The sequence below is a fragment of the Quercus suber genome, unplaced genomic scaffold (genome assembly GCF_002906115.3).
Source record: "Quercus suber isolate HL8 unplaced genomic scaffold, Cork oak 2.0 scaffold_22, whole genome shotgun sequence".
In the NCBI taxonomy this organism is placed as follows: Eukaryota; Viridiplantae; Streptophyta; class Magnoliopsida; order Fagales; family Fagaceae; genus Quercus; species Quercus suber.
This window is the reverse complement of record NW_027069487.1, coordinates 421,928-436,833: the sequence shown is the minus strand read 5'-3', so window position 1 is coordinate 436,833 and position 14,906 is coordinate 421,928. Positions and strand designations below refer to the sequence as shown.

Sequence of the window (14,906 nt, the reverse complement as noted above, 5' to 3'; positions counted from 1 at the left end):
ATAAAGAACAATCTAAAGGATCAATTGCATGTCCAACACTCAACCAATGCAAACTACACGAAGTACTTGCATCTAGGATAAAACATCCTACTAGGGCATAAGAGTAAGGTACTTAAGACATAATAGCAATATGTTAAAAGTACAAAAAAAATGCTACAAAGCATAGAGATTAAACACAAATACTGATAATAAACTGAAATTAAAAATATAGTATCAAAGTTTTAAACAAAAGCAGTAACAGTAAAAACTGTAAACAAAATAAAATAGCCATAATGTAAGAAGCAATAACCCATAACCAAAAGATATTAGATATCAATGTTTCTAATCTAAGTCAATGCTCCCCCTAACGCTGTGCAAGCTCTCTCTCAGCTCCCCCTCAAAAATTTCTCCCCCTTTTTGATCGAAATGGCCAAAGGGCTAGAATGCCTCGGACTCTGAGTTTGAACCATGATCGATGGATAACTCCTCTATCTGAGTAGATAAGGCTGTGATCTATCCCTGAACATAAGCAAACTGGTTTGCTGTGTGCTGTACATGTGAATCCAGCAAAGTGTACATCTACTCAACTCTAGCTAAAAGATGATCATGTTTGTCCGGTCTTCAAGTTGGTGCAGAAGATGATGGTTGAGCTGAGGGCTAATCTGATGACTCTAGAGCAGCAGTAAAGCGCTCTATCTCATCCTCTGTGTCACCTTCCTCCTACTTAACACATGGTCGTGGTATGGTATGCACACCGGTCTTGGAACCTTTGATGTGGGTTGTGCTCCTAGTCAATGTATGAGCACCAATGGGGTAGTCCTTCTGAACTACTGTGAGGCCATAGGGAAATTTGAATCTTGCCATAGCAATTAATCCCATAATCAGTGAGGGAAAAGGCATTACAGTCCTTGAATTCTACTTCTCAATGCTCTTTTTCAACACATGGATGATATGTCCACAAATGTTTATCTCTTTGTGGGTAAAGAGATCATATATAAATCTTGTCCGTGGAGCTGACAGTGTAGTGAGGTTGGTGACTGGATACAAGTTGTGGATCATCACATATGCCAAAGTCCTTATCTCTAGTGAAAATGGTATTGTGTTCATGGACGATTTCTTTGGTGTGCCGCCAAGTATTTTTATCATCTCATCAGTAGAACCCAATCTGTCCTCATACGCCACTATAATTGGTTGTGAGGGAGGACGAACCTCCAAAAAGTCTTGGATGATCTCTCATGTAATTACGAATTCTTTATGCCTTACCCAGAACTCGATACGATCCCCTTCGACAGCAGCATTGGAGAAAAACTCCTTGATTATCTCTGAATAAACAACCCCAACTGGGTTTAAAAATTTGGTCAAGTTCTATCTTTGAACACCTCAAGTATGAAAGTGCCCTCAAGTGATTCCAGTTGCACGACCTTTTCCATGATGATCATCTTGTCCTTATAGCAGTCATTATACTTCATATCAGCTTCAGCAGACTTGAAATGATCAGAATCAGTGCGTGCACATTTGGAAGAGGATTTCTTGGTGGCTGCATGTTTGGTAGGAGACATCTGCCCACATGACCACAGAACAAACGAAGAACATGTACAAAAACATAAAAACAGAACACAGAACTTGATTAGATTCAAGTTAGTTCAAAGCAAGGTAATAATAACCTAAAACAGAGTATAAACAGCGCAAAACATAGCACATAGACTTAAAAAGACATGCTGAACTGATAAAAACAAGTGAACATAGACACAAATCATGAAAAGAGTGAGTGTGTCTGTGTGTGCATAAGCTTTGCATGTGTTGGTGCATGTGTGTGCATCTGGAGATGCATGAGGGGTGCCTAGAGATGCCTAGGTGTGTGCCTAGTGTGTGCAACATGGGCAAAGTGTGTGAAACACATAAACAGAGACCAAAACAAGATGAACAGAGTCAAACAAGTGTAAACCTAGAGATTGGAATTCACTTGAATCCAATTTAGCACAAAAATGTCATTAGGACATTCTGTCAAACATCTAACATGCACAAGTGCACAACAATGATGAAAAATGCATGAACATAGTGAAGATGAGCCTCAATACATGTTAAAACTACCACAAGGGGCCAACATAGATGCACAAACACCAAAAGGGACACAACCCTATCAAAGATTTTAACAAATTTTGCAAAAAAATAGAGAAACCCAACCCTTTTTCGAAAAATCCCCTAATATACAAAACCCTAAGATAAAATCTATAAAATGTAAAACAAAATGGAAGCAATGTTAAGGGAAACATACCTTGAAGTGATTTTGCAGAGATTTTCACTTGAAAATGGGGGGGGGGGGTTTGATGAAAACTGATTTTGGGTTGAAAAGGGTTCGAGAGAGGCTTAGCGAGGGAAATGAGAGAGTTTTGAAAAAACTGTCACATCTGCAATATAAAACTGAAAACACGCATTTTTCGTGGGTTAGATAGTAGCAAAGTAGTCGCGAGAAGGACACCTAATGCATAAAAACTTTCGCGGGAAGCTTTAAGTCGCGAGACAGTAGCGAGACAGTCGTGATAGCTTCTGTCTGATTTTAGAAAAATCCAGTTTTGGCCAAATAGCATTTTGCGAGAAGCTGTTGGTCGCGATACAGTCATGAGGTAGTTGCGAGAGTTTCTATGTAAAGTGATGAAAAATTTATTTCCCCCAAGCTCATTGATAGGCCAAAAAATGAATTGACCCCTTGTGATTAATTAACCAATTAAATTAGCCAAGTATATTAATTAAGTTAATTAACATGCAAACACGTGGTAGCATAAACAAATCACCAAATAACTAAATATGCAGCGGAAAATAAATGACATGGTGATTTGTTTACAAATGGCAAAAACCCCATCGGGTGATTTTCAGGTCACCACTCCCGAAACTTCATTATTATCACAACAAGCGGTTACAAGTAAAGGAATCTCAAGTACCTTACCAACCTACAGTTGAACCCTTACCCCAATACCCAATTATAAGTAAAGTGCATTTTGTCAAAGTATTAGCCAATTACATAAAAGAGTGACATATGTTCTTAACAAGTGAACCATATATGTCCTAATACTTATTTTGCGGGAAGCTCTAAGTCGCGAGCTTTTCGCAAAACACCCTTTGAACTAGTTTTTGAAGAAAAACACAAAAATGCATTTTGAACAAAAAAAAAAAAAAACACGAAAGTATAAAATCACTTTCAAAAACAAATAAATCACTCAAAAATCTTTTTGGGTTTGATCAACAAGTACTTGAGCATACACATCACATTTGAACATGTACAATCACACAAATGAGATAAGCATCCATTGAATCAAAGTCTTGTGTGTTGTAGGTGAGTATCAAGTGTGAAATAGTCCTTAGACTAGAGTGAAACTTCAATGATCAATTCAATCAAGTTATACACAACTGGTACTAAGTCAAGTGATCAATCTCAATTATAGAAATGAACATATATGACCTCCCACAAAGTGATTACACATCTTAGAAGCTTTTCATTTGGCTTCTGCATAAAATATGACATTTGATCCTTTTTGGATAATACATCTCTTTTTGAGATTTGTGCTTGAAATTTTTGATATTTCAACATTGAGAATTAGCCTTTGGTTTTTGAGCACCATACATTTCAAAACAAAAGCCGCTTTCCCTTTTTCCTAGTCAAATACTAGTATGTGCGATAGGCTTTTGTAGCTCAATATCTCTTTTCATTTGGAGATTTACATTTGGTGAGCTCTATTGCAAAAAAAAAAAATAAATAAATAAATAAATAAAGTGGGAAGAGATATAGGCACAAGTCTATGCAAGAATCAAGACCATTAAGACTATTGATCAATCATTCATGACAAGCTTGAAGATCTATTTATACATAGTTTTCAAGATTTCTTCCACACAGATAAAAGTGCATACATAACAAGCTAAGCTTGTAAATGCACTATGCCATATTGCGAAGGTACTAGGCCAAACTCATATGTGATATACACAAAACAAGCGATCAAACATTTTGAAGATTTTTCAATTTTTTATGGGTTTTTGAATTTTTTGAACACACTAAAAAACATAACCAAAAAAAAAAAAAAAAAAAAAGAGCAAAAGCTTGTAAAGGAAACATGCTAAAGCCAGAAGCAAATGATACAAATCAAATCAAGCATGTAGATATGAATGAGCAAATGTCCCTAAACATCAGAAGTATTAATGCATGGACATGTTAAAATGCTTATGCATGAGTATCCCTTTTCACCCACACGACACATGCGTTTGGGGTGATATCCTTAAAGGATTGGGTATGAAAGTTAGGACATTCAAACCGTTTAGTGAAGCTCTCTAGGCAAGTGGTGAAGGCATCGATCATTTTAATCACATCCATCACGCTGGAATCACCATTTCGACCTCTTGATTGATCACTAGCCCAATTTCTTTTGTCATTTTTAGGACTTTTTGACCTATGAACACTTGCATTCTTCAAAGCCTTCAACTTATGGTAATTTGGTTTGGTGTGTCCTTAAAGTCCACAGAAATGATAGAAATGTTAAATTCTTGGACCTCTTTGCAAGTTTGGAGGTGATTTCCTTTGAAACTTAGGCTTGACCACAGTTTGATTAAGTGGCTTATTCAACACTCGTTGGTCAGCTACATTCTTCTTCTTTTCATCCTTTATTTTCTCTGGAGTAGGGACACCTACAACCGGCTCTCTGGCTTTCAAAAATCTCACATCTTTGGTGAAATTGGCCGATGAGCTACTCCCTCTGATATATCCTAACCTGGACTTTTCTGAGAAATGTTTTTGAGATGAAATAACATCATCTAACTTCTTCGTGGATACCCTCTCTATCTTGGCATTTGCTTGCACTACTTTTACCTGAAGAAATCTGATTTTTTAATAAACTTCAGTCAGCTCACCATTTAGCGTCTCTATCTCACACTTGGCCTCTTTATAACGCACTAGAAGACTTTTATAGTCCTCCTCTACCTTTTTCATCTTCTTTATGGCTGCCTTGGCCACCCTTGTATATGCTCCTGACTTCTCAATTAGGGAATTGTAATTCTCTTGAAGTCCAGTTTAATCTTCATCTTCTTCAGCATCTAATTCTTCTACAATTCCCATGGATTCCTCATCACTATGCTCCCCAAGTTCTTGCACTAGCAAACTCAAGTCCTCCGAGGACTCAACATGAGCAATAGTCATAAAGGCGGAGTAATTCCTTTCTCCATCACAACTCTCTTCAGAAATAGAGTTGGATGAATCTGAAATCACTAAGAGTTGTAGCATATGCTTTGCCCTTCCTTCTTAGATAGTTGGGACATTTCTTTTTGAGATGTCCATGGCCATTGTATTCATAACACACAATGCCTTGTGGAGATTGGGTATCCTACCATTCTTTCTTCTTAAACTCTTTCCTATCACCCTTGGAGGATGAGAATTTCTCTCTGCTGAACGGTTTCCCACTGTTCTTTATCTTCAGAAATTTTCAGAAGTTTTTAGCAAGGAATGCTACCTCCTTCTCCACTCCATCTTCTTCAGAGGAATCATCCATTCTTTCAGTGATGGTTTTAAGAGCAAGAGATTTGCTTGTCTTATAAGAAGGCAGTACAAGTTCATATGTTTGAAGAGACCTAAAGAGCTCTTGGATCTTAATCTCATCCAAATCTTTGCTTTCCTCTATTGCTGTGACTTTTGCTCGAAAGCTCTCCGGTAAGGATCTCAAAATTTTTCTTACTACCTTAGTATCTTCAATCTTCTCACCAAGATTGAGCTTCGCAATTAAAATTTCGTTGAGCTTCCCATCGAAGGAATCCGAGGACTCATCTTCTCCCATCTTAAGCTCTTCAAATTTGGTGATAAGCATCTGAAGCTTTGTATCCTTCACTTTCTTTGCTCCTTCATAAGTGGTCTCTAATATCTCCCAAGCTTCCTTAGCTACTGTCATGTGAGAGATCTTGTGACACTCATCTGGAGACACACCACAGAAGATTGCATTCAAAGCTTTACTGTTAGCATTAACTGCCGCAAGAGCTGCTTTATCCCAAATGGATTTAGCGGCCTCCTGTCTAGTCCAACCTACTTCTACAGCATCCCAAACAGTATCATCAATAGAACACAAGAATGCCCTCATTCGGACTTTCCAAAAAGCATAGTTATTACCATAAAAAAATAGTGGAACATATAAAGATTGAGACCGGTCCATCTCAAACAAGGTTAAGGATCACACTCAAGTAGTTACACCACAGCGAGTGCACCCACTTTGATACCAATTGAAAGTTCGAAAATGCGTCGAAAACACAAGAGTTGTTTAGACCCCTAAAACAAAGTTATGGCTTGGTTGATTTTGCACTAACTTAATACTAAGTGTGGAATAGTGTAAACACAAGCGTATAAGCAAGAGAACTACTCTAATCCATATTTAAAGTAACACAGCAGTAAAAATGAAATAAAAACGAGTAGAGAAGAGAGATGCAAACACAGATAACACTGAGATGTGTTATCGAAAAGGAAACTGAAGAACTCGGTGAAAAACCTTTCCGCCACCCTTAAAGCAAAAATTGATCCACTAAACAATCAGTTGGGATACATAGGTGAGCAAGAGACCCTCCAAGCCTAATCTACCCTTTGTACCTAAGCCCTCCAATCTCCTACTCCAACAAGGCTTCTCGGAATCGTGTCTTGTCTAGCTCTTTGAATCCCGTAATAAGCTCCATGTTACATCTGCCATCCTTGGCTTCTTCCAATACTTCCTAGCAGCACCAAAACGTCACTTGACACTTTGAAAGGGTGTGGTAAGTGTTTGGGCTATCAACCTCTCAATGGTATGGAAATGGAGAGGTAGGAGTTGAGGAAATTCCCAAAACAAATGTGTAGAGGATTGTGGGTATAACAATCTCTAACTCTCAAGGTGTTTGGCTAGGGTTTTCTCTTAGAAGCAGTCCTTAACATTTATGGGTAATGTAGGTATAAATAGTGTAGGCATAGAAATTGTGTATCAGACTGGACAGGCTGGCAGAACAGAATGTCTAGCGAGTGTCTCGCAGGAAGGCCTTACCCGCAAGATACTTACGAGATACAGCTGTTTTCATCTGGCTTGACTCTTCGCATTCCAGCATGTGCAAGGCACATGAGTTACTTCGCGAGATGCTAAGTCACGAGCTACCTGCGAAAACTCTTCAGTCTTCAAATTGCTTGAGTCTTCACACTACACTCTCTATCACACAGCTCTTACAATGAAATCCCACAATAAAAATAGGGTACAAAAGATTGAATAAAATTACAATCAAATTTGGCACATAATATAAGCCAACAAAACATATAGTTGTAAATAACAACTTTACACATATTTTATCCACTAAATACTGGTAAGATTATGCTGTTTGTCGTGTAGTAAAGATGGGCGTCCCTAAATAAGGGCCAATGCGGTCCGTGGTGGGAATACTAAAGATTCCAGCCACCTGCTCTTTCACATGCCTAGGTGTACTATGAGAAAACCATAATCTCGATTTGGGAACACTCATAAGTTGGTTGGAAGAGTTATAAAACACAGAAATACACATATTATTCCTTTATTCTTAGTCTTATTTTCTCAACACAAAAAACTGACTCCTACAAAGTGTTTGATTGATAACTCATAAGCACTTTCTATCACCTGATAAATGCACCATTAGTAGTCTTATCACTTCATAAATAGCTCAACATCAACTTCTCCACTTAGCTGTTGAAGCAAAGAGTTGAACCTAGAGACAACATAAAGAAGCTCCAAATAACCTAGAGACAACGTAAGGAAACTCTTTAAAGACCACTGGATTCTCAAAGAAGCCAATCATTCACATTAGTGCATCCACATTGGTGGAGCTATTTTTTTAGCTATATGACACTACAAAAAGTTGCTTTATCTATTTTACCTACTCACTTTACAAAACATCTATCATCAGTGAATCTATTTTAGCTTTCAACACAACAAAATAATATAAACATTACAATAAAATAATACATCCACTACAATAAAATAATATATTCACTGCAATAAACAACAATCATAACCACCATAACTGCTACCGCTGCTACTGCCGCCGCCGCCGCCACATAACAGCAAATAATCATCTAGTGTAACAAGTAATTTTTTTAACCCCAAATTATACTTATACATTTTTTTTTACTAAAGTGATTTCTCAATCATCATGATAGCAAATAATAATCTAGTTTAACAATAATATTTTGATTTAACCCCAAATTATATATATATATATACAATTTTTTTTTTTTTTTTAACTTAAACAATTGTCCGGAAGCAATCTTGGAACAATGTGAACTATGAAATGGAGGAACCTTATAAGAAAACATATAAAATGAAACACATATTATAGCTGGAACAATGTAGTCCATAGATTACTCACATGCATAACTCAAACCAAATTACAATAAAACTCACACACTCGCACAAGTTCCTATGACTCATGCTTCTCAACATATAAAAAAAGAAATTCCTATGACTCGCCTTGCAATTGCCATAAATGTTCAACAAGGTCCAATTGGAATTGAGAATGAATTTCTCGATCTCTAATGCGTCCATAACTCTAAATGTATGCCATATATCCATCACTTTATTCACGTGACACTTGTATAGGAGGATTATCCACTCCATTAATTTGTTCATAATCCAAGTCGACCACTTTATTATCATCTCACTCATATTCAACAATTATGTTATGGAGAATTATGCACACTTTCATGATCTTTTGGAGTGTTTCAAGATGGAAAAATCGAGTAGGTCCACGAACAATTGCAAAACATGCTTGAAGCACTCCAAATGCACGCTCAACTTCCTTCCTATATGTTAGAACATATGTGATTCAATGTTAGGAACATATGTCAATATTTTATGTAATTGGCTAATCTTTTGACAAAACACACTTGTAATTGGGTAGACCTAGGATGTGTCTAATACTTCAAGGAACAAGGTTTCAAGTTTAAGTGTTAAAACCATGCAAGTCTGTGCACGAAACAAGTGAGGAAGTGCTGGATTTTAAAGCTCAACAGTTAGCATCTATCGAGGTTTAAAAGCTGCTGAAGCTCAATGCTTGATAGCTAGCTCGATAGATAGCTATCTATTGAGGTTTATGAAAAACAGATTTTTCAGTTCTATTTTGCATTCAATCTGTGGGTATATGTTTGAGCTTTCTTTTCTCACGACCCTAAACATATATAAGGATTATTTTAAGAGCCATCTAGGATTGTGCAAGTGTGTAGCAAAGTTTTGCTCATGCAAATTATGATTGGAGACAAAATTTTCCCTAGTTCATCTTTCTCTTGAAGAAGCTGCTGTATTTATACACCGTAGGGTTTTGTGACCAAGGAGCTTCTTGATCTTCATCGTGTGATGAACTAAAGAATTTTGCAGTCAACATCTTTCTCAAGTTGGTGATTAAGTCGTGTACTGGGATCCATGCATCTATTGGTTAGTCACATACTGTGAGCTATGCATTGAAAGGAGAGATTGTCACTACAGAATAAGTCCATTTGGGTATTGGGGTAAGAGTTCAACTGTAGGTTGGTATACGGTACTGGGATTCTTTTACTTGTAACCGCTTGTTGTGATAATAGTGGATTCTTGGGAGTGATGACCTTAAAATCACTTAGTGGGGTTTTTGCCATGTAGGTTTTCCCCATTCAAAAACAAATCATCGTGTCAATTTAATTTCTGCTGCATATTTACTTAGTTGGTGATTTGTTTGTGCTACCACATGTTTTTGCATGTTAATTGAATTAATTAATTAACTTGACTAAATCAATTGATTAATTCATCACAAGGGGTCAATACATTCTTGGCCTAGCAAGTGATATCAGAGCAGACACACTCTGATTAGGTTTTAATCTTTACTGTGTGATCCATTGACCTCTGTTGTCATGGCTGCAACTGGCTTGAAGAGATCTTTATTTTCAAACACATACTGTTTTTCTAATCTCTACTTGTTTTAGTGTATCAGAAAATGCAAGTCTAAAAGTTATTTGAATTCTATTATGATGACTATTGGAAAAGATCTTAATTTGACAAAGAAGAAGCTAGATTGTCTCAGAATGAAAATGTGCAAAGGAATTCGTCTGAGAAGAGTGAAAGTTAAAGGTTTAGTTCATAAAAGGTAGATGAGAGAAAACACAATTCCCACTGATCTGTCATCTAAGCACGAAGTGTGCTTCATGATGAGGTTTGCATTTAAGGTTATAGACACGTGTTTGTGGTACCTTGATAGCGACTACTCTAGACACATGACTGGAGACCGATCTCTCTTCAAGGTTTTTGAATCTAAGAAAGGTGGCAATGTCACTTTTGGTGATGGGACCAAATCACAGATTAAAGGAAAGGGAATCATCTCTCTACTTAGACTGCTAGACATTGCAAATGTTCTATATGTAGAAGGTTTGAGAGTGAACCTGTTGAGCATAAGTCAAATATGTGATCAAGACTTCATGGTACTATTCTCAAAGGGAAAATGCCTTGTCATGGATGAGTTTGGAAAGAAACTGATATGTGGTGTTCATACTCTAGACAATTGTTATGGCTTGGTTCCTAATGCTGATATTGTGTGCAATAGCATTCATTTTCCAAATGAAGATCTATGGCACCAAAGGATATGACATGCTAGTTACAAACATCTTTAAATTGTATCTAAGCATGAGTCTGTTTTGAGGATACCAAAGCTCAGTAGAGTGAGCAATGTGGTGTGTGGACTATGTCATCTTAGGAAATAGATAAAAGCTAAACATCCGGCACTTAGACATCTGCTACATTTAGACCATTGGAGCTACTACATCTGGATCTTATGGGTCCAACTAGAATCGAGTCTCTTGGTGGAAAGAGATATATCATGGTTGTGGTAGACGACTTCACTAGGTACACTTGGGTTATACTCCTACGATCCAAGTCTAATGCTCTTAAGCACATTGAAGCCTTGTGCACAAGATTGTAGAATCAGAAGAGCCTGAAGATTGATTGAATTTGAAGTGATCATGGAAAAGAATTCGAGAACTCATATATGGAGTCCTTTTGCATAAGATCAGGTATATCTCAAGAATTCTCTGCTCCTATTACTCCTTAGTAAAATGGTGTAGTAGAAAGAAAGAACAAGGTTATTCAAGAGATGGCTAGAGCCATGTTGCATAACAAGGATGTGGCTAGAAACTTGTGGGGAAAAACTGTTAACACTGCATGTCATACGGTTAATAGGGTGTATTTTACACTTGGTACCAAGAAGACTCCATATAAGTTATGGAAAGGTAGAAAGCCAAACGTGAAGCATTTTAGAATTTTTGGAAGTACTTATTTGATTCTCAAGGATAGAGAGAATGTGGTAAAGTTTTACCTCCCGAAGTGATGAAAGAATATTTGTGGGATACTTCTCTACAAGCAAGGCTTATCAAGCATGCAACGAAAGAACCACGAAGGTAATGGAAACAGTGAATGTTGTTATTCATGAATCTTTAGATTCTAGTTTCGAGAAAGTTAGTAAGGAAATCCCCAAAGAAATTCTTCACTCTGAGCCCAAGGAAGTTTAAGAAATTGTTGAACAAGAGCCTACATCTCCAAATACTCCCGGCACTCCAAGTGTTATGGAAGATTCAGCAGACATATCCACTTCACTTGATTCTCAACCCCATGAAGAGAAAGGACCTTCCTCCAGGATTAAATTGATTCATCCTCTTGAAGTTATTGTGGGAAACATGAATGAACTCACACTAAGGAAGCATACAGTTGATAAATGTGTTGCTAACTTTGTATCTTATTCGTATTATTTGTCATAGGTTGAACCCACTAAAGTTGAGGAAGCTCTTCAGGATGAAAGCTGGGTTGAAGCAATGCATGATGAACTACTCTAGTTTTAGAGGAATGATGTTTGGACTCTAGTACCTAGACCAGAGGGTGAGCACATCATCGGCATAAAGTGAATATTCCGCAATAAGACTGACGAGGAGGGTAATGTGATTCGTAACAAGGCTCGTCTTGTAGCCAAAGGATATTTTCAAATGGAAGGAGTAGACTATGATGAAACATTTTCTCCAATTGCTCGTATGGAGTCTATTAGAATTCTCTTAGCCCTAGCATGTCACTTAAAGTTCAAGCTTTACCAAATGGACGTAAAGACTACTTTCTTAAATGGGTTCCTTAAAGAAGATGTCTATGTGGCTCAACCAAAAGGATTCATTGATCCAAACTTTTCGGATCATGTGTTGTACCTCAAGAAGGCACTTTATGGTTTGAAGCAAGCCCCTAGAGCTTGGTATGATCGGCTCACATAATACTTAGTGTCACATGGGTTCACAAGAGGAAAAGTTGATCAAACTCTCTTCATAAAAAGGGAAGACGGCGAGTTGATAGTTGCTCAAGTCTATGTTAATGATATCATCTTTGGGTCGACTAAGGATGAACTTGCTCATAGTTTCTTAAAACTCATACAGGCCGAATTCGAAATGAGCATGATTGGAGAGCTGATTCACTTCCTTGGCTTGCAGATTTGTCAAAAAGATTTAGGTATATTCCTATCTCAATTTAAATATGCTAGAAATCTTGTGGAAAAGTTTGGTTTGGAATTTGTTAGTTCTGTTAAAACCCTTATAAGCCCAAATGTTAAACTCACCATTGACTTGTTAGGTAAAAGTGTAGATTGATCTCTTATAGAAGCATGATATGTAGTATTCTTTACTTTACTACTAGTAGACTTGACATTAGTTATAGTGTGGGAGTGTGCGCTAGATATTTGGCTAATCCCAAAGAGTCTCATATGATTGCCTTGAAAAGAATCATAAAGTATCTCAAAACCACTGACGATTTTGGTGTGAGGTACAACAAGGACACAAATAATGTCTTAGCTGGGTATTTTGATGCTAATTGAGTTGGGAATGCTGATGATAGAAAGAGTACATCGGGGGGTTGTTTCTATGTTGGTAACAATCTTGTCTCCTAGATGAGCAAAAAATAGAAGTCCATCTCATTATCCACTGCAGAAGCTGAGTACATTGCTGCCGGTAGCTGTTGCACCCAACTTCTATGGATGCAAAAACTCCTCCATGATTATGTTATTTGTCAAGAGCATCTTACCATCTTTTGTGACAATACCAGTGCCATCAACATCTCTAAAAATTCGGTTCAACATTCTCGAACTAAACACATAGAGATTTGGCATCACTTCATTAAGGAGCTTGTTGAAGATGATACTCTTACTCTTGAGTTTATTCACACTGATGATCAGAAGGATGATTTTTTTTCCCAAACCTCTTGATAGCAAACGGTTTGAATTCCTTTGCCAAAATATTGGTGTCATTTCCATGGATTGATCTCTCATTCTCCTCATTCTTCCTCATGGATTTGCATATAGTTTTATGCATTGCCTTGTTTAACATGTTTTTGTTTGTTTACCTTTCAGTTTTGCTTTATTTTGTTTTTCATATAAAATAAAATAAAAATTTTGAAAAATCAGAAAAATACAAAAACAGTGTGTGTTTGTGTATATTGGTACTTGTGTACCTTGGATGGCAATTGAAACAAAGTTTTCTAAACTTTGTATCTTTTGTAACTTAGATGAGCATCTTTATGCACAACTAAGCAAGTGAGCTTTGTGACTCGTGTTTGTGGTGAGTAAGGTTAATTAATCACTTGTGCTTGGCACTCGTATCACTCTTTTTGATAGGAATGACTAAAAAATCCTAAGAGAGAGGCATAAATAACCATCTCACCATTGTTGCCCACCAATCATGAAATGACATTTGTATGCTTCGGCATAGCAAAAGTGGAATGTCAAATGCTTAACATAATTGGGTATTTCTTTTCTATCTCTCATATGCCCATGCATGGTTTGCTTAAAAGAAAAAGATGCAAAGAAAAATAAAAAGCAAAAAGAATCAAAATGCTTTATATATGATTGCAAGCGTGTTTTCTAGGATATGTGGGAGTTATAGGATGTACCTCGAAGGTGATAGTCTCCATCAAACAATTATGATTGTGTGTGAGTTAAAGTGATTTTCTCATATCTCAAATCGTCATAACATGTAGACACTTATGCAATCTTGTGATGTTTTTCACACACAACACGCAATATTCTTTGCTACTATTGATATATGTGCAGGTACAATGTGATTTGGCCATCACAAGGGATACATGTGTTAATGTATGCTCACTAAACTATCATACCTTTTTTTTTGAAATATAAACTTGGTTAGAATTGTTTAGTGTGTATGTGTGTTTTGGATTTATGTGGTTGACATTTTTCTTGTTGAGAGATGATTTTAAGGTTTTAAAATGTTGTTTGTATCATTGGTTGTATAGCATGCTTGATTGCATTCATATCTGTGTTTTTCTCTTCTTGAAAATCTGTTTTTAAGCAATCTCGATAGCTGTTCGACACCTCTCGACAGCTAGGCTATCTATCGAGCTCTTTAGCTACTTTTTGATCACATTCTTGACAGCTTCTCGATAGCTACTTTGATCCATCAAGGAAGTTTCTGTCCTCTTGATAGCTCCTGGACAGCTACCTTGATCCATCGAGATGTTAAGGAAACCTTTGGATAGCTCCTCGATAGCTTATCTCGCGCTTTTTAATTCTCGACAGCTCTCAATAGCTCTTAATCTGTCAAGAATTATGATTTTATAAATATACGATCCTTGTGATTTTAGATCATTTCTCCTTGATTTCTCTCGATTGCTTTCAGCCTTTTCACCTTCCAAACACCTCTCTCCTCACTCCAAATCTTTTCCCCACTCCTTCTTTGGTTTTGATCTTGCATCTTTTACAGGTATGATCTTCTTTTCATCATCTTATCATACATTTCATGCATTCTTGACCTAACTTTTGGGGTTTTTGGAAATTTTTGAGGTTTTTCAAAATCAATGAAGTTTTCGCTAAATTTTTGGGATGGGTTTTGTCAAAATGATGTTAAATGTTCATGCATTGCATCA

The 14,906-nt window shown here is 36.9% G+C and overlaps 1 protein-coding gene across 1 annotated transcript; it reads right to left on the bottom strand.

The window, feature by feature from the left end:
• Positions 1–1,337: 1,337 nt before the first annotated feature.
• Positions 1,338–6,086, bottom strand: LOC136063861 (uncharacterized). The gene is made up of 3 exons (XM_065764845.1): positions 5,469–6,086; positions 4,607–4,831; positions 1,338–1,538 (listed from the first exon to the last, which is right to left on the bottom strand). The coding sequence occupies exons 1-3, from the start codon at positions 6,084–6,086 to the stop codon at positions 1,338–1,340; spliced, it is 1,044 nt and encodes a 347-aa protein (XP_065620917.1).
• Between the last annotated feature and the right edge of the window lie 8,820 nt (positions 6,087–14,906).